Source organism: Phyllopteryx taeniolatus, chromosome 21, assembly GCF_024500385.1.
Source record: "Phyllopteryx taeniolatus isolate TA_2022b chromosome 21, UOR_Ptae_1.2, whole genome shotgun sequence".
In the NCBI taxonomy this organism is placed as follows: domain Eukaryota; kingdom Metazoa; phylum Chordata; class Actinopteri; order Syngnathiformes; family Syngnathidae; genus Phyllopteryx; species Phyllopteryx taeniolatus.
The window spans coordinates 14,721,755-14,744,818 of record NC_084522.1 but is presented as its reverse complement, the minus strand read 5'-3'; the positions used below and the strand labels follow the sequence as shown (position 1 = coordinate 14,744,818).

The following is a 23,064-nucleotide window of genomic DNA, read 5'->3' as shown; positions in this document are numbered from 1 at the left end:
ACACTCTCGAGAGTGTTTAATAATGTTTACATTTTCACATTTGTCATTATGGGATATTTGATGTCGATTTTTCAGAAAACTACTCAATTCAGCTTTAGAATACGTCTGCAACAAGGCAAAATGTGGGTAAAGTGAAGGTTGTGTGACTACTTTCTGGTGGCGCTGTATGTTCTCGTATCTAATAGCATACACGCCACAAAGGTTTGACAAACAATACTCACTGACTGCAGGTGCTATGCCTCCAACACTGCCCGGTCCAGGTATATTTCCTGCCACTGCAGCCGCCTGTGCAGCAGCGGCAGCCTGAGCTGTCGCAGCCTGCTGCTGCATCTGTCTGTGGCACTGCCGCAGGTCAAACACCTATAAAAACACAGGCAAACTTGACATCAAAGCTGTTGTTATGTACACTCACACTGTTTTGCTCACATTTTCTATGGATTTAAGTAAACAGCTATCAGTATACTGTAGATGTAGTAGAAGCTGCACAATTTTCAGGATTATATTGATTGTTCCTGAGGGAGAAGGATGCACTCTGACAGATAGATATCAATGTGATTTATTCAATACGTAATAAATTCACACCGCCCTCAAGTTGTCGGTCTTTGTCCATCTTACTGCGCTCAAATAAACATAGCAAAACACTTGTTTACAAAGAAAAGTTGGATTTTCTTTTGGATGCACAACCATGACCACTCCAATGTAACAAAGTAATCTTACTTGTATTCACCGAACAAGATTAGCAGGGGGGTGGATGATGGGAAGACTCTTTCTGAACCTCATATTTTCCCCCACTCCTAAAAAGACACTGGTGAACCTTTTAAACCTCGTGTCAAACTCAAGGCCCGGGGGCCAGATCCAGCCCGACACATCATTTTATGTGGCCCGCGAAAGCAAATCATTTGCTTGAAGCGCTATGATTCTTGCTAAAAAGCTGCACAAAAAATTTAAATTGTCATATGTAATACCAACAGCCTTTTTACAGTACAGTAACTTGAATAATAGTTGAACAAAGTATTACCCTTGACTTTTTATTTCAAAACTAGTCATCCATCGATTTGTTGTCCATGTAATAATACAAGGAGGGAGCCAAACACCACTAGCATCCTCTGTGCCATCTTCCGGATTTTGGGAAATGTGTCTGCCCTTAATGAAGCATAAAACTCATCCAGGTTGAGAGTTGAACTTCTCTTTTCATTGGAGATCAATCAGTTCCATCTGCAGCTCCCGTGGCACTGTTTCAGGGTCTTGTGTGACTGAATCTTGGACGGCAGTTTGTCAGATAAAGGTGCTTTGCTGAGCCTGCAAGCTTGATTTTAAGCGCTGAGCCGTAGCCATCAGTTCCTGCATTGATTGGCTGTTAGCATAATCAGCATGCTTGGTTATGCTGATGTTATATTCCTCTAAAACCGCAATGGTTTCTTAACAAATGAGACATACTTCAGTGAAAAAGTATTCAGTAGTCCATTCTATATTAAACACTCGGCACTCACTGTCGACTTTTCTTTTCTTTGGGCCACTCATGGTTGAAGAAGGGTTCAGAGCAGTAGCAGAGTAAAAACAGAACAGCCAAAGTCAAGTCAATGTATCACTGTACCTACTATGCTACCTGGGGGAACCACTGGGCATTACAGCACAACCTGGTGGACCCACTCGGCATTACAGGACAAGGTCAAATGAATGCAGTCATGATTTTGATATGATTTGGGCGATTCTGTACCAATCTTTGGCAGGCCGGATTGAAATAATCAACGGGCCGGATGTGGCCCGCGGCCCATAGTTTGCCCACCCCTGTTCTAGCACCTTCTCTATTCAGGCTCCAGTACTCTGGAATGCCCTACCCACGGAAATTACAGCAGCAACCGCAGTAGAAATGTTTAAATCTTGATTTAAGACTTACTTTTACACTCGTGTTTGGTTAAATCGCACGCAGAATAAAAGTTGCCACTTGCTCTGCCTTACCCTCCGATATCTGGATTTTGACTCGTTTTACTGCCGCTTCTCCTCTCTCCTCCCGCTTCTCACTTGCTTGGAGAGGGAGCTCGGTGGCAAGGATCAAATCTGAGGCTGTTGCTGTATGGATTCTGCGCCGACTGACCGGGACAAGATCTGAGGTGGACCATTTCCCCAAAGGCAGTGCTATGGAGGATTCTGCATTGATCGACTGGGTTAGATCCTGAGGAAGAATCTTTTTCCCGAAAGTGTTTACTTGCGTCATCTCATTAAATGGATGCTTGTACTGATTTAACTAACACTGTACATCACCATACTATGTGATAAATGTTAGCAAATCGGCATCCATTGCAGCCTGGTTATCCTGGAAGGGGGGTTGCTCATCTGTGATCCCTTCTCAAGATGTCTTCTTTTTTCCTCTAAATGGGGTTCTGAGTTTTTCCTTGGTCTGTTGAGGAATTTAGATCAGTCGATGTCTTTGATTATTGTCAACTGTGCAGCACTTTGAGACTCTTTTGTGATTAAGGGCTACGTATACAAATAAACTTGACTTGACTTCACCTCCCAACGGTTGAGATGGATAGATGTGTTTGTCCACATTCTTCCGAAAGTCCATGATGACCTTGGTCTTGTTGGTTTTGAGCAAGACATTTTCCCCACCAAAGTCAGGTGGGTCCACTTCCACCCTGTAGGTCATTGCCCCTAATGAGGCCAATCACTGTGGTGAAATCTGCAAACTTTATGATATTTCTAGAGCCATGTACACTCTTGCAGTCATGGTTGAAGAGCGTGAAGAGGAATGGACTCACCACACAGCCTTGTGGTATGCCGATGCTTAGGGTAAGGGTGAAGGAGCAGTGATGGTCTAGCCGAAGATACGAGGGCCTCCTGGTGAGATATTCGAGCCCCCAGTCTCAGATGAGTACACTGTAGCCAATATCAACACTTTGGGTATAACAGTGTTGCATTCTGAACTGAACATTCATGTCTGTGGACATTGTCCAGGTGTGAGAGAACAGAGTCCAGCACGATAATGAGTGCCTCTTCTGTGGTCCTGTTCTTGTGGTTGGAAAAATTGTTGCAGGTTTAGGGTGGGGGAAAGACAATATTTCAGATGTGTCATGGTTGGTAGCTGCTCGAAACATTTTGTGATAACAGGGGTGAGAGCGACTAGGCGATAGTCATTGATACATGTTAGGGTGGAGGCACTGGCAAGTTAGCACAACAGAATGGGCCGATGACAGGTTGAATAACTCTCTCAGGACTTTGAGCAGCTCTGCGGCAAATACTCTTAGAACAAGTTAGGGGATTCTATCAAGGCTTGCAGCTTTGTATGTGTGTTTTGGTCCTGCTCAGCACTGTTCTTGACACAAGTGTGGGAGACAATCCGGTTGGCGGTCTGCTGTCAGCTCTACATTGGATGCATGCTCATTCTCAAAATAAGTGTAAAATTTCAACTCATTAAGAAAGAAGATGGGGCAAAGTGTAAATGCAGCTTGTAGTCACTGATGACCTGAATGCTTTGCCATGTATATCAGGGTTTGAAGTTGAAGAAGTCGTGTTTGTAGTAGTGCTTGGCCTTTTTGACGCCCACTTCAGGTCAGCTCTGGTTATGTTGTAGGCATGTGTATTTTGAAAATCAGAATCATTGCCTTTCTTGTCATGAACACATTCACACATTCATGAAATTTGTCCTCTGCTTTTAACCCATCACAGAATTGAACAAAGTAGAAACACACATAGTGGCGCACACAGAAGCAGGAGACAAGCAGCATCCATGGAGCAGTTCATGGTAACGTTGTCTTGCTCAAGGACCTCAGAGTCATGTCCGGGGGATGATCTCCATGGTGGCAGGCAGCAATTTCAACCACTTGACCACAACTACCTAGAGTTCAGATCTGAAGACAGCATTACTGAAGTTCAGCAGAAGGTGGCCCTCCCTGTTCATCTAGGGTTTCTGGTTTGGGTGCATGATCTGTTTCTGGGTGTTGACAGAGGAAGCGTAGTTCTGTGGGAGTGACTGGTTCCTTGAGTGGCAAGCTTATTCCAGTCTGAGTGATCCGTCTACTCTATACCCTTTAGCCAATCTTAAACTGTTCTCGCAGTGGGTTTCACACATAAGATGAGTGGCGTGTACAACCCCAATTCCAATGAAGTTGGTACGTTGTGTTAAACATAAACAGAATACAATGATCATATTTCACCTATATTTAAATGAATATACTACAAAGACAAGATATTTAATGTTCAAACTGATAAACTTTTCTTGTTTTTAGCAAATAATCATTAACTTTGAATTTTATGGCTGCAACACGTTCCAGTAAAGCTGGGACAGGGTCATGTTTACCACTGTGATACATCACCTTTTCTTTGAACAACATTCAATAAACGTTTGGGAACTGAGGACACTAATTGTTGAAGCTTTGTAGGTGGAATTCTTTCCCATTCTTGCTTGATGTACAGCTTCAGCTGTTCAACAGTCCGGGGTCTCTGATGTCGTATTTTACGCTTCATAATGCGCCAATCATTTTCAATGGGAGACAGGTCTGGACTGCAGGCAGGCCAGTCTAGTACTCGCACTATTTTACTACGAAGCCATGCTGTTGTAACACGTGCAGAATGTGGTTTGGCATTGTCTTGCTGAAATAAGCAGGGGCGTCCATGAAAAAGACGTTGCTTGGATGGCATCATATGTTTCTCCAAAACCTGTATGTACCTTTCAGCATTAATGGTGCCTTCACAGATGTGTAAGTTACCCATGCCATTAGCACTAACACAGCCCCATACCATCACAGATGCTGGCTTTTGAACTTTGGTTCCACAACAGTCCGGATGGTTATTTTCCTCTTTGGCCCGGAGGACAGGACGTCCACGATTTCCAAAAACAATTTGGAATGTGGACTCGTCTGACCACAGAACACTTTTCCACTTTGCATCAGTCCATATTAGATGAACGTTTCAGGGTGTGGTTGATAAATGGCTTTTGGTTTGCATAGTAAGAGTTTCAAGTTGCACTTACGGATGTAGCACCGAACTGTATTTACTGACATTGGTTTTCTGAAGTGTTCCAGAGCCAATGCGGTGTCGGCTTTTGATGCAGTGCCGCCTGAGGGATCGAAGGTCACGGGCATTCAAAGTTGGTTTTCGGCCTTGCCGCTTACATGCAGTGATTTCTCCAGATTCTCTGAACCTTTTGATGATATTATGGACCGTAGATAATGAAATCCCTAAATTCCTTGCAATTGTACGTTGAGGAACATTGTCCTTAAACTGTTCGACTATTTTCTCACGCACTTGTTCACAAAGAGGTGAACCTCGCCCCATCGTTGCTTTTGAATGACTGAGCAATTCAGGGAAGCTCCTTTTATACCCAATCATGGCGCCTACCTGTTCCCAATGAGCCTGTTCACCTGTGGGATGTTCCAAACAGGTGTTTGATGAGCATTCCTCAACTTTCTCAGTCTTTTTTGCCACCTGTCCCAGCTTTTTTGGAACGTGTTGCAGCCATAAAATTCTAAGTTAATGATTATTTGCTAAAAACAATCAAGTTTATCAATTTGAACATTAAATATCTGGTCTTTGTAGTGTATTCAATTAAATATAGGTTGAACATGATTTGCAAATCATTGTATTCTGTTTTTATTTATGTTTAACACAAAGTCCCAACTACATTGGAATTGGGGTTACACTTATAGGGGAGAGAAACAGGGAAATGCGGTCCTATGTGGGGGAAGGTGAAGCCTTGTAAGCTCCAGCTATGTTTGAGTAAACATGTTCCAGTGTCTTTTTTCCAAATTAAATCGAATGACCATCAGACTCATGGTTTGTTGTCTCCTGGTTGCTTATGGATGCATATAGATACAGTGGACTTCACTATTCACGGGGTATAGGGACTGGGTGCCAATTGCGAAAATCTGTGAATAATTGAGTCCCCACCACCCCCCACGCTCCAAAAGGGATTTGTAATTGTTTGTAGATGCTACAAGATAGCAGCAAAGCACTTGAAACAGAAAGGATCATAAAGCATCAACACAGGGCATCGAGCAAGTACACAATCATGAACCCATCCATCCATCCATCCATTTTCTGAGCCGCTTCTCCTCACTAGGGTCGCGGGCGTGCTGGAGCCTATCCCAGCTGTCATCGGGGAGGAGGCGGGGTACACCCCGAACTGGTTGCCAGCCAATCGCAGGGCACATAGAAACAAACAACCATTCGCACTCACAGTCATGCCTAGGGGTAATTTAGAGTCTCCAATTAATGCATGTTTTTGGGATGTGGGAGGAAACCGGAGTGCCCGGAGAAAACCCACGCAGGTACGGGGAGAACATGCAAACTCCACACAGGCGGGGACGGGGATTGAACCCCGCACCTCAGAACTGTGAGGCTGACGCTCTAACCAGTCGGCCACCGTGCCGCACAATCAAGAACCCATAATACAAAAACAAATTTTTTTTTTTTTTTTTGGGGCGGGACTAAAAACAAACCATCAATCTCTTAATTGTTGGTGATGACGGGTAGTAGTTTATTCATTTTATTTGCCAAAGATCAGACATTAGTGAAGGAAATGCTGGGCAAATAGAGCCAATGCAGTGTTATCTTTAGCTTTAGCTAAGCTCTGTTGCATTATCCAATGCCCAATAGCTTCTGTCTACTGTAGGAGGTTAAAGCAGTGCTGTTCTGAACACTGTAAAAAAAATTATTTGGAGAGTGGTAAATATAATCCATGAAAATCACCTAAAATTTACATTACTATTTTAGACAGGTAAAGTACCCTAAAAATCAGGGTAAATTTTACCTACACTACCTATTTGACAACAGTAAAAAGTGTTATCAAGAAAAGTTGAGTAAAATCCAACTAAAAGCCATTGGTATTACAATATGCATCACAGGAACACAAAGTATAGTAACCCCCACCTCAACTCAGGCACAGTGGTTGAAATGTAACCAGAAATGTGTGGTAAACTTTATGCAAGTTTTGTAAGTATTTTATCGCTATTGAATTAAAGTATTCTTCACCCAAAATATGTGGTTTAACTTTACCCCATTAAAGAGGCTGCAAATTGTTACCCTGCATGGGGTAAATTCTATAGGTTGTTTTTGTTTTTGTTTTTTTGCAGTGAATGAACAGTCCAGCCACGACATAAAACACAGCTAGAATGCAAAGTGTGGGGCGATGCTGAGCCTCGCATTGTTTGCCATCTTGGTCGTCATGTGAGGCAAAATCCAAACCAGCTGAACTACAAAAATACAATGATATTTTATCTTGACTTTGATCTGTTTATGGCTGCGGCTCTGAGGAAGCTGACCACGTCAGTGACGTCCTGTGAGTTGATTTGTGTGTGATAAGACTGTGCTAGAGGAAATAATCATGACTATAAGATTGAATACAAACAATGTTATGTTTTGCAAATAATTTGAATACACACAACTAAAACGCCACTGTTGTTCTTTTGCAAAGATGAGAAACATTTGTTGGTTGTTACATTCAAATTAGAAATCTCTGATACGTGTTGTTTTAATACAAACTAATAGTGGGAAATGTATCTGTAATTTATGGCTCATTACAAATATTGTTTAATAAGTAGTACATAGTCACACTGTAAGAAATAAACAGATTGATGAGTGATGCTTTGAGGTGGATTTCTAATCAAATCCAATCATGAGGTAGCGAAAGATTCTAACGCTAGATTTTTATAAAATTATTTCAAAAGATTTTGTGATGCACTAGCTTACAATGGCAATAATATATGTGATGCCCTAAAGGTTTTAATGTCACGAAGTGGGAGCCTGAGTATATTCATAGTTGTTCCGAACTAAAATGAAGGAGAGAACGTATCCATAAAAGTGTGCCATGAGTATAGAAGCTAGATTCGGACCTTGATGTAGGCTCCAGGGTAGATCTTGTGCACAGCATCACCTGGGGCTCGCCCTGCTTCCCTGTCAAGATAGTAGCTCTGTACAAACACAGCATGGTCGCTCATACACCGCATCCACACGTCACCCTCGCCACGACATTCCAGCTGCACCCCTTTACCGATGTGTAAGCTGCAACAAACAGGAAGGGAATAAAACAGAGTTGAAATGTTTTGAATACAATCTGAGAATCGAGGAACGGAATTAAAAGTACCCCAATGAAAGTTTTGATACACACCTAATCCTCTGGTTACATCGCAATATTAAAAATTCTAATACAGTGTATTCCTAATTTGATGACACACCCCTTAGTTTCAGCGGAATGATAAAACAGGTACAGAGTGATTTTATGCACATACCGGGCTCTCTCACTGGCATCTGTGCGATGAACATTACTCAGCTGGCCAAGGCAGAAGCGGTCGCCTCCCGATGGGTCGACGTAACCGTCCACCGTCACCACAGGGCAGCTGGAGGGCACCTTAAACATCTCACCCACCTGAACGTCCATTTCAAAGTACGAGATCGAGCACCAAAACTCTGGTCCTGCATAGACAAGAAAACATGTAACATGCAATGATCAGCAAACTATTGACATTAAATATATATGTAGAGAGAGAGATTGGAGATTTTGGCTCACTCAAAGAGAGGGAGTAACTCATTGTGTAAATGCTTCAGAAGACAAAAATGGTACTGTACTTGACTCTAACCTGGATGATTGGACACAGAAGCGGGGAAAGAGGTTGAACCATGATGCTGAGACCCTGTAAAGAAATACAATTGATTACAAGGAAGCAAACATTCTAAAGTAGCCCAGCTGTGTGGTAAAAGAAAATAATTCCCTTCTTGACAATAAGATTCCCTTCTTTAAAATAAGACAGAATAAGAATCTATATTTTTTCTACTACACAATAAAGCGTTGAGAATGTGATTTTACTGTTAGTAAATGTGTTCTGAAAAGCGCTATGGAAGTGTTATATGTATCATATCAATAGAATAGAATCAATTGAATATAGAAAAAAGATATAGGTTAGACTACATGTAAAATCTGCGGTAAGTGTTTATACATTTCCAATAGGTCAAGGCTTCCATAAGATGTTATAAAAGAAAAAATATCCATTTTAAAGAAAGCATTTAAGGAACGGCAGCAGGGTGATAAAATGGTAAGTACGTCAGCATTACAGTCAAGAGATCTGGGTTCCAATCTCCATTTGAAAATCTCAATGTGTAACAAGTACTTTCTCCCCATGTTTGATCGGGTACTCCGGTCTTCTCCCACATCCCCAAAACATACTTTGTAACTCAATTGAGGATTCTTAATTGCGCTGAGGTGAATTGGTGAATGTTTGTCTGTAAGTGCTCTGTCACTGATTGGCGAGCAGTCTAGGGTGTACCGCGTCTGCCCACTGTCAGTTGGGCAAGTTACCCGCAACCCTAATCAAGATAAGCAATATAGAAAATTGATCTTGATGGATTTGAGGCACGTCTCACAATGCTGGTTTGGATGGTGAAGGGATGTTGGCTGATGACCACGACCATTCTGCAGGGGTCCTATCGGAGTATAGGAGGCTGTGCTGCTGCCTGTCCACACCGCTGCATTACAGGAAAGCAAAAAGCACATGTTCAATGTGTTATTCATTATTCAGCTAGTCATACCCCTGCACAGTCTAATGAGAATGAATACAGCAGCTCCTACATGAGTGTGGTTAATGTTTTTATGTTTTAACTGTATTCCCCGTGTTGAAGAAAAAGCTGAAAAGTGCATCAGCGACTCTTGCTCGCCTCTCCCACATGCAAGGGTATTTTGCATTTGCGGTTTAGCATTCAAAAATTCCCCTAATTGCAGATTTTTTGTTGGTTTTTTTTTGGGGGGGGGGGACCTATCCTCCATTATTCGCCCTAAAACAAAGCAATAAAATAATTACTGGTACTTTGGCACCATCTTGTAGCATATTTTTGCCAAGGAATTATGTGCAACTGAGTTGAGGAGCTTCATTTGGACAAAAAGCGTGCTTTGCCGCCATCTTGTGCCAATTATAAGCAGTCATAAACCTTCTTTTGGGGTCTCAGTTACTCGCAAATCTTCGCTACTTGCGGCAGGGCTCGACTAGCAGAGGAACACTGTATAGCTAAAGTAATGCAGTGCCTGGTAAGTACGCTGTATATACATTGTATTATGTGCATAATATGCATTTGCAACTCACTGTGGAAGGCAGCCTGGCTCTGTGAGTGTTTGCTGCTGCTGTATCCATTTTGACCGTGAGATTGAGGAGGAGGTAGAGAGGATTGTTGTGGGTGCGGGGGTTGAGGTGGTTGGGGACCTTGTTGCTGAGGAGGGGGTTGATTTGGAGTCGGGGAACACGGTGCTTGAGTCATAACTTGAAGCTGTGGGGAAGCAGTCTGAGGGCGGCCATCAACGTGACTAGCCTGTAGTGGCAGCATGATGCCAGAGTTTGACACTGCGGAGGAAAACACCCAAGCACATCACAACCGTGACTCGGTATCAGACTTGAACATATAATGTGTCATTCTCAGCTCTTCTACATCTTTTTTAACACTCCCACAACCAACAAAATATGACTGCTGTAAAGCTTTAGTCATTTTTTTCCCCCTCTGTAATTCGACAATTGTGTTGCTGTTAATTTATACTATATATGTCAAACTCAGGCCCGGGGGCCAAATTTGGCCCACGATGTAATTATATTTGGCCCGCAAGACCATATCAAATGTGTATTAGAGCTAGCCCACCAGTATATAGCACATGCGCCACTAATATTACAAATCCCAAAATGCTTTGCTAGTGTGTTGGCCCATCAATCTAGACCGGCGAGCGCCCCTTCCCTTTCTGTTGCAGTCGTTAGCAACTATGCTACCAGTCTCCTCGAGCAAATTTACACTTCCCCTTCCCAAAAACGGCCAAACGAAAGATGGAAAACAGTTAACTTCCAAGACAGGTGGGAGGCAGATTGTCTCTTCACTAAAGTAAAAGACAGACCTGTTTGTCGTGTGCGGAGCAACGTGACTGTAACAAAGAATATAACATAATTGAATTAATGTTTTTTTTTTTAATGCCCTTTATCAACTCCTAGGCAGGGACTGTTAATAGTTTGAGGTTTGGATTTTTATTGAAGGACATTCTTATTTTTTGGGGTTGTTTTGTTGTTAGCCTTTGAAAAAAGAAAAAGGTAGTTGGAGATAGATAAATAGAAGATAGAGAGACAGAAGAATTCATGTTATCTATTTAAATACAAAACAAACAAATACCACTGATGTCTTTTATCGCAAATTTAATTTCTCATGTTTATAATATTAAAGTTTGTTTATTCCAGATTCAGTGTTTAAGCAAAATTTAAGTTTGTTGTCATATGATAAACTTTAATGCTACATTTCTGCAGAGAAGGGAAACATGCACATCGCAGTGATTTTTCATTAAATATTGAGTTTGGCCCGCGACTTTGTCCCAATTTGTTATTTTGGCCCACCGTGAATTTGAGTTTGACACCCCTGGTTTATACTGTATATATTTTCAAGAATTTTTCTTCATCTATGGTGTCATGAATTGTTCTCCTTCACTTTTTCTGTCTTATCAATAAAGTTTTGTAATGTAGAAGCTGGTGATGTAGCTTACTAATGTGTTTGTTTATGATTTTAACAAACATAATAGCAAGTAGAAGAAGTAAGAGAGGAACAAATTCCAAATTGGGTAATTCAACTCTTATATCAACAGAAGCATAAAATTTTTAGAAGGCTTTCACTGACTTTTCCAATGGAACAACCTGCCATGGACAACAAACAACATAGTACAGTCGCTCCCTTCCCGACAGCCTGCTCTTCTGTCCAAATAATTAAATAGGCGTGCAACAGTCACGACCGTTACATGCCATTTCACAACTGAATCCATCATGCATCTTCTGACTGGAAAAATAATAATAATGAAAAATATTTGCCATTTTCATTGTTTATTATATTATTGACACAAATTTCTAGCATAAAGGACGGGTGTCAAACTCATTTTCATCACGGGCCACATTGCATCACACAAATGTATAATCACCACCTCATTATATTATTACATATTCACAATGGCCAAGTCATGAAAAGTATTGACAATACTTACACACTGGAGAAAAATTACAAATTGGCACAGATTTTCTGCTACATTTCAGAAACATGAACTTGACACATTTGATTTGCTTTGGTGGGCCATAAAAAAGATCATGACTTTAACACGTGATCGAAAACATTCCAAGCAACTGTACATTATCAAAATTGGATATGCCCATATTGATAGGATGAGGATATTAACAATTTTGGACACCGAATCCTTAAACAAAATGTAAAAAAAAAATATGAAACTTGGAAAAAAAAAAAATAAATCAACGTCTTGATACAATGGGCTCTATTTGCGTAGGCAGCGCATCTACTGTGGGGCGCAAATGCCAACATATCCTGATTTTCGTGCAAGCACAAGGCTTGCTGCACATGTTTGGCAATTTGGCAGACCGGTCTGCGCCAAGCTGAGCGTTCTGGCGCAGCAAGGGTGTGTCCTTGGAGATGCACTTGGTGGAGTGACAATTTGGTGACAGAAAGTCCATCTAAATTCACACCTGCTCAGATCACGTCTAAATACTAGTGCGAGGTAGACTGCTGGTCTAACCCAATTTTTGTGACTTTGATCGGGGTACAGGCAGACAGATATTGAGCTCCACAGATCACCGGGCTCAGTCTGAATTTAAGTGTACTCGCTCGCATTGTCTGTTGCCACACCGGCCAAGAGCAGTGACAATGCTCTCCACTCACGCATGAATAGCTGCTGTTACGCATCGTCCTCTTCCACACAGAGTCTCTCTCAGTCAAGACTGTCATTGCACCACATTTAAAGGGAATGAGAGGAGGCGTTCGATGATCAACTTTGTGGTCATGTCATGGGACTTACGGCTGCATGTCTTGGACACTCGGATGAAGAGAGGGGCGGAGCTGTCAACTGATCACCACCTGGTGGTGAGTTGGCTCCGATGGTGGGGGAAGATGCCAGCCCGACCTTGCAGGCTCAAATGTATTGTGAGGGTCTGCTGGGAACGTCTGGCAGAATCCCTTGTCAGAAGGAGTTTCAACTCCCACCTCCAGCAGCACTTCACCCATGTCCCAGGGGAGGTGGGGGACATTGAGTCCGAGTGGACCATGTTCCGCACTTCCATTGTTGAAGCGGCCGACCGGAGCTGTAGCCGTAAGGTGGTTGGTGCCTGTCGTGGCAGCAGTCCCCGAACCCATTGGTGGACACCATCAGTGAGGGATGTCGTCAAGCTGAAGAAGGATTCCTATCGAGCCTTTTTGGCCTGTGGTACTCCTGAGGCAGCTGACGGGTACCGGCTGGCCAAGAGGAATGCAGCTTTGGTGGTCACTGAGGCAAAATCTCGGGCGTGATAGGAGCTCAGTGAGGCCATGAAGAACGACTTCCGGACGGCTTCGAGGAAATTCTGGTGCACCATCAACACTGTGTATAGTGGGGATGGGGCGCTGCTCACCTCGACTCGGGACATTGTGAGTCAGTGGGGAGAATACGTCGAAGACTTCTCAATTCCACGACACGCTTTCCCATGAGGAAGCAGAGTCTGGGGTCTCTGAGATAGGCTCTCCTATCTCTGGGGTTGAGGTCACCGAGGTGGTTAAAAAGCTCCTTGGTGGCAAGGGTGAATGAGATTCACCCGGAGTTCCTAAAGGCTTTGGATGTTGTGGGGCTCTGCAAGATTGCGTGGACATCGGGGACAGTGCCTCTGGACTGGCAGACTAGGGTGGTGGTCCCCCTTTTTAAGGTGGACCGGAGGGTGTGTTCCAACTACAGGGGATCACACTCCTCAGCCTCCCTGGAAAGGTCTATTCAGGGGTGCTGGAGAGGAGGGTCCGTCGGGAAGTCAAATCTCATATTCAGGAGGAGTGTGGTTTTCGTTCTGGCCGCGGAACAGTGGACCGGCTCTACACCGTCGGCAGGGTCCTCGATGGTGCATGGGAGTTCACACAACCAGTCTACATGTGTTTTGCAGACTGTTTTGTTAGACCGTGTCCCTCGGGGAGTCCTTTGGGGGGTGCTTCGGGAGTATGGGGTACCGAACCCCCTGATACGGGCTGGTCGGTCCCTGTACAACCGGTATAAGAGTTTGGTCCGCATTGCTGGCAGTAAGTCGGACTAGTTTCGGTGAGGGTCACCGATTCTGTTCATAACTTTTATGGACAGAATTTTAAGGCGCAGCTGAGGTGTCGAGGGGGTCCGGTTTGGTGGCCTCAGTATTGCATCTCTGCTTTTTGCAGATGATGTGTTTCTGTTGGCTTCATCAAGCCGTGATCTCCAACGCTCACTGGAGCGGTTCGCAGCCAAGTGCGAAGCGGCTGGGATGAAAATCAGCACCTCCTGAGTCTATGGGCCTCAGTCGGAAAAGGGTGGAGAGCCCTCTCCAGGTCGGGGATGCCCCAAGTGGAGGAGTTCCTGGGGTCTTGTTCACGAGTCAGGGAAGAATGGAACGGGAGATCGACATGCGGATCGGTGCAGCGTCTGCAGTGATGTGGACTCTATATCGGTTTGTTGTGGTAAAGAAGGAGCTAAGCCGACAAGCGAAGCTCTCAATTTACCGGTCGAGCTACATTCCTACCCTCATCTATGCTCACGAGCTGTGGGTTGTGACCGAAAGAACAAGATCCCGGGTACAAGCGGCCAAAATGAGTTTCCTCCGCAGGGTGTCCGGGCCCTCCCTTAGAGATAGGGTGAGAACTTCGGTCAGGGGGCTCAGAGTAGAGCCGCTGCTCCTCCACATTGAGAGGAGCCAGATGAGGTGGCTAGGGCATCTGATTAGGATGCCTCCCGGACGCCTCCTTGGTGAAGTGTTCCAGGCACGTCCCACCGGGAGGAGACCCCGGGGACGACCCAGGACACGCTGGAGAGACTATGTCTCTGGCTGTAAACAGGTCGACTGTAAACAGACCCACAATGGCGCAGGCCGCCCACTCACGGATCTGCTGGGCCGCGCAGGTCTACGTAATTACCAACACAGGTCTAAATCTACGTTCACACATGACACAAAGCGAACTTTGGTCTGGGTTACTCGCCGGAGTTATTTATGAACGCGCGTTTGCTTCATTTGAGTCACATTGCTATGCTCCTCCCATATGTGCCCATTCGCACATTTGCATTGACTTTATATGTAACCACGTCGCGTGAATGGTTCAATTTGCGTCCGGGGCGAACACAGCATTACCCATCTCTGGCACATAGTTGCGCTCAGTGGGAGTAATTGGCATGTGCGAAGTGTGCGATCGTACAGGGTGTCATGGATTGGGGGAGGGGGGGGGGGGGGGGGGGTGCAACACGCAAGGGCAGGGTTATGAGCAATATAAACATCTGTGCCCCCCAATTGATGATTTGATTTATAATGTACATATGTAGCACCTGTTGTTTTTGGAGCATTGTTGATTAGCAAGAATGCACCGTCAGCACTCCCCCCCCAATATCAATGATCCATATATCCATTTTTTGAACCACCTCTCTTTCAGAAGCACAGCTAACCTTTGGGTGAGACAGGCAGCTGTGTATATCTGGTGACCGGCGGGGGTCCATGAGGCTCGGAGGACAGATGCGGAGGAGGCAGGGGTTGGCCGTAGTGGTCTGGAGGAGGCATCTTCAGCGTTGCTTGGTGGTCAGACAGCGGCATGCCGGGAGGAAGATCCATCTGTATACAGTCATGAATGTACTCTTCTTTGATCAGACCACTGGGTGGCGCTGTAGGATGTAACAGAAGTTTGGTTGAGATTTTTTTTCCCCCCCCCAAGTCAAATTTTGATCTCACATAAAAATCAATTTTCACCAATTTGTCACTTAGTAACACTAGTTTTAGGGTAAGACGACCTGGTGCCCTTTTGCCATAGACCACATTCTACTTTGGCACAGCTGCCTTTTCAAATGTTCAAGTACAGATGAACATTTCGAAAGAGTATACATACACTGTATACACACACACAGAGGCACATATTTCCAGTGCATTTACTGTATATGGTAGATAATGTATTTCTGTAGGCTGAAACTTACCTGTGTTGTGAAGACTTAGACCCACTGTCAAAGAGGGCAGAAAAATGGGGAAACAAAACAAGATTAAAGATACAACATCAGTCTATCAATGTAAACTAGTTTGCCAACGCCAAAATGGTACCTTTATGGTAAGGGACTTTGAACCTACCAATGCCTGGAGACACCACCCTCTCATAATGGTAGGGGTTTACGCACACGTTGTCGTACTTCAGGTCAAAGGCATACTGGCAGAACTTGACATGCTTGAGTTCATTTTTGTGGAGGTCAGGCCAGCGCCACAGCCGTGCATAAATCACATGAGGAAAACCTTTCCTCCCTGCCACCTGAGAAGTAACACAGAATTCACACACACCATATTGATCTACTCCAAAGACTGACAGGCAACCTACTGCGGCTGTGCTCTCCTGATTTGTGTGGTATTCCCTCAGTGCTCTCAAAGTATCAGTGAGTAGGACAAACCTTCTTTTGAAATAGATTACAACGTGGAAATTCCGATATCAACATACCTTGTAGAAAAAAAAAAAATGTATATCATAAAAATGTTAAAAACTCGTACAAAACTCCAAGTCACACTATAAAACATGACTGTATGAACCTTCTAAATAGAAGAAGTGCAGCAGTCGACTTGACTTCATAGTAACTCACCTGTAAACGTCCATCAAGCGTCCTCTGAATGGTGACACACTTGCTCGGGTGGACGCCATTGGTGGTGATAGCAGTGATGAGTGAGTCCAACTCGTCTTTCTTCTCCTTCAGCTTCTTGACCAGGCTCTCGATGGCCCGCTTAGCGAAGCCCTCGTTCTCCCCGCCCTGCCGATGGCACATGAGGCTGTGGACGATGCTGAGGCAGGCGTCATTGCTACTCGGAGGGTTCACTGACATGATGCTGCTGCAATGAAGGAAATATGCGATATTAACAAACAAAAAAAATAGCAGGATCCCTCACCTATACATCTACAGAGACAAATGGAAGAAACCATGGTATGTGTTTACCAGCTTCCACTCTTTTTGCAAAACCTCTAACAAGATTCTGGGAGTAGGTTCATTCCTTCAGAAGAGCATTTGTGAGGCCAGAAGTCACTGACGTTGGACAAGCGGACCAGACTTCAAATCAGCCTTGAGATTTCATTGTGCTTTGCAGTGTGCTTTTCTTTTGTACACACACGACGCCGGCAAATTTGAAAAACCCACAATGGTCACTGAAATAACTGACGAGACTGGAATTTGTTAAAATGCATATTGACAAGCCACGAAGCTATTCACAGAAACCTCTATTTACAGACATGCAAATTAAGCATACATTTGGTGCTGCTTTGTTGCGTGCCACACAATATGTCTTGAATATGTCCAAGGAAAAATGTCTGCTTTCAAACATTTATATTGGTCCAATTTTTATTTAATTTATGGGCAATTCATTTTAATTGAATCATTATTTATATCGTTTTTTATTTTATTTTATTGTCCTATTTAAGCCCAAAGTTTAATGTACAAACTGCACAATGTTACAGTGGCTTACAAAATTGAAATACGTTTTAGGAACAAAACCTCTGCCTTGTTTTTGATGAACAATTAGGCCTACTACGCTGCCGTATTTTAATGTTGGCCGTGATGATGGCACTTGGAGAGCTGAGTTTGTATTTTTTTAGGTGATACTGTAAAAATTTGACAACCACTGGTCTATTTCATTCACCTCTACCTAACAAAGAACACTGCATATATAAATACCACAGTTGCCATGCCGGATAATACATTCAGGCAAGATGCTGACTTATTTCCTGTTTAAGTTTATCTTGGTTCTACTGCTCTTCTAAAAACGTTGACGAATGGCTTTCATGACAATGAACTCAGCCATCATTTAAACAAATCCCTTTGAGTTTAGGTCTAAAGTCAGCGATTTAGATGGCAAAATGAGATAAATTATGTGTTAAATGTCATTTTGGGTTAAGTCGTGTGCAGCAGCTATTATTGTGCCAGACATGGACAAACCCAAACAAATCGCAGACTGATAGGAAGGACCCCAAACATACAATCAGACAACTGCACATGCAGGACACCTCTGAGCGTGCTTCTTTCAGAAAGCCTTTGCCTTGCTGGCAAAAACAAAAGCAGCAGACTTGTGTATAAGCTTATATTCGCTCCAGACAATTTCTAATTGCAAATGCACATTCCCTGAAAAAGAAAATCAAATCACATGAGTTGGTCACATGAAATCATCCAAATAAACGCTGAGACGTCTTTCCCTTTATCTTGCTGAATATTTCAGTGAGCTGAGTCGGGGTTCTACAAGGCCACATGCCCTTCCATGGTTATATGCTAGTAGACTCGTTGCAAAAACCTGGTCTCAATTAAAACCACAACCAAACATTCACATAAATAACAAAATACTCAGTCATAACTTTAACGATGAATGAACACCATAACGAGCGATATGAGTGAATAACTCACTTCTATTAAATTTGAGGAAGAAAAACAAATCTAATTTCGAAATGTTACAAGTGTGTGCAACTCCTCTTCATATCACCGCCCAATAGCAAATGTAATACATATTGATGATTAAAACTCAAACTAGCTAAACTACAATATATGATTGACGACATTATCAATCTATGTTTTCTTCTGGGGTTTGCTCTGTCTGTGGCTTACGAGCAAGGTGACCACCTCACGCATCAGTGACGTCACGCCACACGATGCAAGCGTCTCAGCTTTCTGTAACGTGAACCAAGACTCATGAGAATGCGTCTAATTCCTTTGGTATTGATACAAGTGATTCTGTGAATTGATCTGTGTGCAATAAGAAAGCATAATTCAAATATTAGTCACTAACACTGTTATGAGATTATTTTTTTTCCCCCAGTAACTTGAATGAATACACACAAATGAAACTGAACTAATTGCTATTTCCAGTGCAGAGGAATATTATTTGCTGGCAAATGTTCTATTCCAATTTATACATCTCTTCCATTTTGTTTTAATAAAAAATTAATGGAAGCAAATTAGCCATCCATTTTCTGTAGCGCTTATCCTCATTAGGCTCGTGGGTGAGCTGGAGTCAATGATAGCTGACTATATCTTTAATTTATTTGAATCATGGAAATATGGGACCTTAAAAATACTGCTTTAAAAGCATTCAGCAGTCAGACATTAAGAAACCAGTTGCATCGATAATTGGTGATCAAATCAAATCATAGCCCTCAATCAAAACAAACGACAAAAGATTCCTATGTTTACCATACTGTAGGTATGGTTAAAAATGTAAATCTTTAGACGTATATGTTTCTTAAAAAGTTGGTCGAATTATGAATTACATGACTTCAGGGGCATTTAACTGACATAAAGAAACGAGTACGTTTGTGGTCTTGCTTACCTTGTATTAAGTTGGTCAGCCAATGAGTGACCAGAAGCTTCACTGGGATCATGATGGCCCAGTTCTGAATCGGTCCCTGTTGGCAAAGTGGATGGAGATGCAAATCACATAGCAATATAAAGATTCTTTATATGCTCCCATTTTGTCATTTCACTTGCATGTTACAACAATGTTAAGTCTCTCCCTCATCCCCGAGTTTTCCTTCGCCTGAACAGCAGCTGATCAGTCCTTTCAATGATCCCTGTGTCTCCTGATCCTTGCACACCTGCTCCTTATCACTCAGCACCGGTCGCTCAGTACTGCCTCGTGAGTTGTTGGTCACTCAATTCTTTTTGAGGACTTGTTTCAGCTCTTTGCAGCAATACCTGCTTACCTTTAAGTACTGTACAAGGAAATTAGTCCTTTTGTTCCTGCATTAAAGCAGGTCAATTTGTTAGAGAAATTAGGTAATGCCGTCACTATATTACCCATTAAATGTAAAAAAATAAAATAAAATCTAAGTTATCAAACCATCCATATCTTACAATTGTTAATGAATTGCAGAAGGGATTAATATCCAAATCGCACTGTTTCCAAGTTGCTGACTCTTACACTCCGATATGAGCCAAGAGCCCCCACAACGCTGGTAGATGAGCAACTTTCAGACAACCCCATGTTTGTTTTTATACATATATATCTCCTAGATTGATCATTTGAGATCTGAGCAAATAATACTCAAAAAACATATCAGCCTAAAGAGCAAACTAATCACTATCAAATGGAATAGCGTGAGCTTCTGTGTGTTAAATAATCGCAACCCGAGCTAAGCTGTATGTGTTACATATAAGTTATATATTTGAAGAAAATGCCACTAAAGCTCCACGAAACGTCAGAGGTCAAAGATATCATACGAAACAACAGCCTATTTTGTGAGACTTCACATAAGAGTACCAATGATGAGAAAAAGAAAATCAACCGCAAGGCATAAGCAGACAAACAACCATTCACACCCACATTCACAACTACGGGCAATTTAGAGTCTTCAACTTAACATGCATAAATGTGGGTGGAAGCAGGAATACCCGCAGAAAACCCACATAAGCCATTGTAGTCCGGTCCATATGCAGGAGATCTACAACCGGTCCTTGACCCCGGCTGCTCAGTCCAACGTGACAATAAGTCAACAAGTAGAAAAAAGTAAAAAACCGGAGGGACTGACTGACACCAAGTCAGCCACATTTAGTCTGGATGTGAAGAGAGTCACCTCCCAAACACATGCATTAATCTGGCAGCACTTGTTTATTAGACCAAGCCTCCCCATGTAGCATCTAGCATATATACCTATTGCAAGTTAACGTTCAGTGCACATTTGACTAGTTTATGTCTTAATATAGGTTGGCAGTGGTTATCTTATTTTACAATAAGAATGTTAAAAATGTTACACTTTACATTTAATAAAAGATGTATGATGACGTCACATCCTCAAACAAATTCAGATTTAATTATGTCCTATAGTATTTTTTTTTTTCTAAACCTGAACAAATCAGAGTCAATTATGTCTGACATTTTCACTAAATGCATATCTTTGTATATCTATAGCACTGTATTGAGAAACATTTCAACCAGATAGTCTTATTTTCTTGCTCAGCCAAATGAGGAACTTTTAGAATTAAATTTTAGAATTCGGAATTGATTCGGTGTGAAGGTGGACGCCTGGTTAGCAAATCCGCCTCACAGGTCTGAGGACCCGGGTTCAAATCCGGCCTCGCCTGTGTGGAGTTTGCATGTTCTCTCCGGGTACTCCGAGTTCCTCCCACATCCCAAAAACATGCAGGGTAGGTTAACTGAAGACTCTAAATTGCCGGTAGGTGTGAATGTGAGTGCGAATGGTTGTTTGTTGTATGTGCCCTGCGATTGGCTGGCAACCAGTTCAGGGTGTACCCCACCTCCTGCCCGCAGTTAGCTGGGATGGGCTCCAGCATACCCTAGTGAGGGTAAGCGGTGTAGAAAATCAATGGATGGACGGATGAAGTGATTCACTAAATTGTAAAAAAAATATGTGGTCGTTGCTTTTGAAAACATTGAAGCAAAATACCACAACAATACAGTATTTGTGCACCAGCCAGCCACAACTCTTGCACAAGCTTGCAATACAAAAGCTGTTTTTAAAAAACACATATATACTGAGAGCTTTGTCAATTATTTTGGCAGAGCTACGATTTGTATTGGATGGTTCACATGTACTTAATGTCTGTTGATGTGTTATGCAGTATATTATTAGAACATCAGAGTCAATACTTAAAACTGGATTACAACATGTAACATAGATGTAATTATAATATGTGTTTTATCCATATACCACAGAAGTACATGACTGTATCGTAGCAGTCTACGGACCCCGAGACATGACATAGGTGGGGGGAAAAAATCCTGGCCACAATATAGATGGAACATGAAATACTAATTTGTGGCTACGAAGAAGCTGTGGCTCTGTACTGGACAGTTGGGTAGCCAAATCGAGCGCACCTTCACTAGAAATGGTTAGGGAGAGGTCAAGCCCGGGGCAAAAGACAATGGACAGGGCAATATTATTTTCGGCTGGGGAAGAGCTACAAAGGCATTCCCAAGAGCCTGACATTGCAGGCTATGAACGAGAACAGAATGTGAAAATACATGTGCACTTGACTTTAAGCACATCGGAAAGTGTAGTTTCCAGCAAAGGTGCACTCCATTTGTGCAACCAGACATCCACGTTGTTCATGGGAATGATATTAAACCAACAAATTAGTATATACCTAATTCGTGGGCACTAATTAGTATAACGTGCCATCAGGTTTTTCCCCATGTCATGTCTGTGCAGACAGTCACAGGTATTTGTTGCTGCCTCCCCCCCCCCCATCTTAAATACACTCGACTGTATGTTCATCCTACAGGCCCCGAGCTTGTCCAAATGAAAACTTCAATCAATAGTTCCCAGGAAACATGAAGTCATACTGACTGTCATACTGAGATCCACGCGTCATCATATGTAACCGGCCAACGACATGTACAAAATATTTACGGTACAGTACTGTGCGTGCTTGACAGGGGGGGGGGGGAAAGTACAGCACATTTAGTCATGTGAGCTGTAAACTGTACATGGCCGACGTTTAGCAGGTAAAACGCATGGCCGGTGGGAACCTTTCAAGTCGAATGGCGAGCATGCGCAACATCACCTGGAATGAACCCGCTGGGGAAAGATTCGAGATAAAGGCGACAATTTGCCCAGCGAATACGAGCGACTTCTACTTCCAAATGTTTGCCGACGTCGGCGACACAAGCTGCTTGGAACAAACGTTCGCATTGGATTGGCAATACTCACACATCAGACGGAGAGAAGAGAAGAACTTGAACAGAAAGACCGCTGAGCTGCTTCGACTGGACTGAGTGGCGTTGACCAGCTAGTCGGAATGTTTACTCGCCTCTGCATTAGCTGCCTATTAGCACTGTCTATCACACCGGCGACACTTCCATGAATCGCTGCTAAATGGCGCGAATGCCTCATACGCAAAAAAACACTGCGCTAGCTTAAGTGTCTCACACTAGCTTCATCATTTGATCGGTCTTGCTGTCTCCTCGTGCATCCTGGCCGTTCCTCACGCGCACGACACCATAACAATAGAGGGGAGACGTCGTGCGCGTCAGTGTCGCGACATGTGTCAGCCAATCGCAGGCCGCGTCTCATACGCGCGGTCGTTGGCAGCCAGTAGGAAAGCCCCTTTCACGGCGACGCTGCGAGCCAGGG

General features: G+C 43.2%; 1 protein-coding gene across 3 annotated transcripts in view; it reads right to left on the bottom strand.

The window, feature by feature from the left end:
* smad10a (SMAD family member 10a) overlaps positions 1–23,064 on the bottom strand; it is a 24,552-nt gene extending 1,488 nt beyond the window's left edge. The window contains exons 1-12 of one of the 3 annotated variants that reach the window (XM_061760141.1): positions 22,642–23,064; positions 19,302–19,377; positions 16,583–16,826; positions 16,086–16,260; positions 15,938–15,961; positions 15,419–15,631; positions 10,185–10,322; positions 9,355–9,456; positions 8,574–8,627; positions 8,226–8,409; positions 7,830–7,998; positions 222–360 (exon numbers count right to left, since the gene is read on the bottom strand). In XM_061760141.1, coding sequence (XP_061616125.1) covers positions 222–360; positions 7,830–7,998; positions 8,226–8,409; positions 8,574–8,627; positions 9,355–9,456; positions 10,185–10,322; positions 15,419–15,631; positions 15,938–15,961; positions 16,086–16,260; positions 16,583–16,826; positions 19,302–19,377; positions 22,642–22,645 — 1,522 coding nt within the window. In that variant the 5' untranslated portion in view covers positions 22,646–23,064. Of the gene's footprint in view, positions 1–221; positions 361–7,829; positions 7,999–8,225; positions 8,410–8,573; positions 8,628–9,354; positions 9,457–10,067; positions 10,323–15,418; positions 15,632–15,937; positions 15,962–16,085; positions 16,261–16,582; positions 16,827–19,301; positions 19,378–22,641 lie in introns of all 3 variants that reach the window. The other 2 variants (XM_061760140.1, XM_061760139.1) reach the window with 2 other exon arrangements.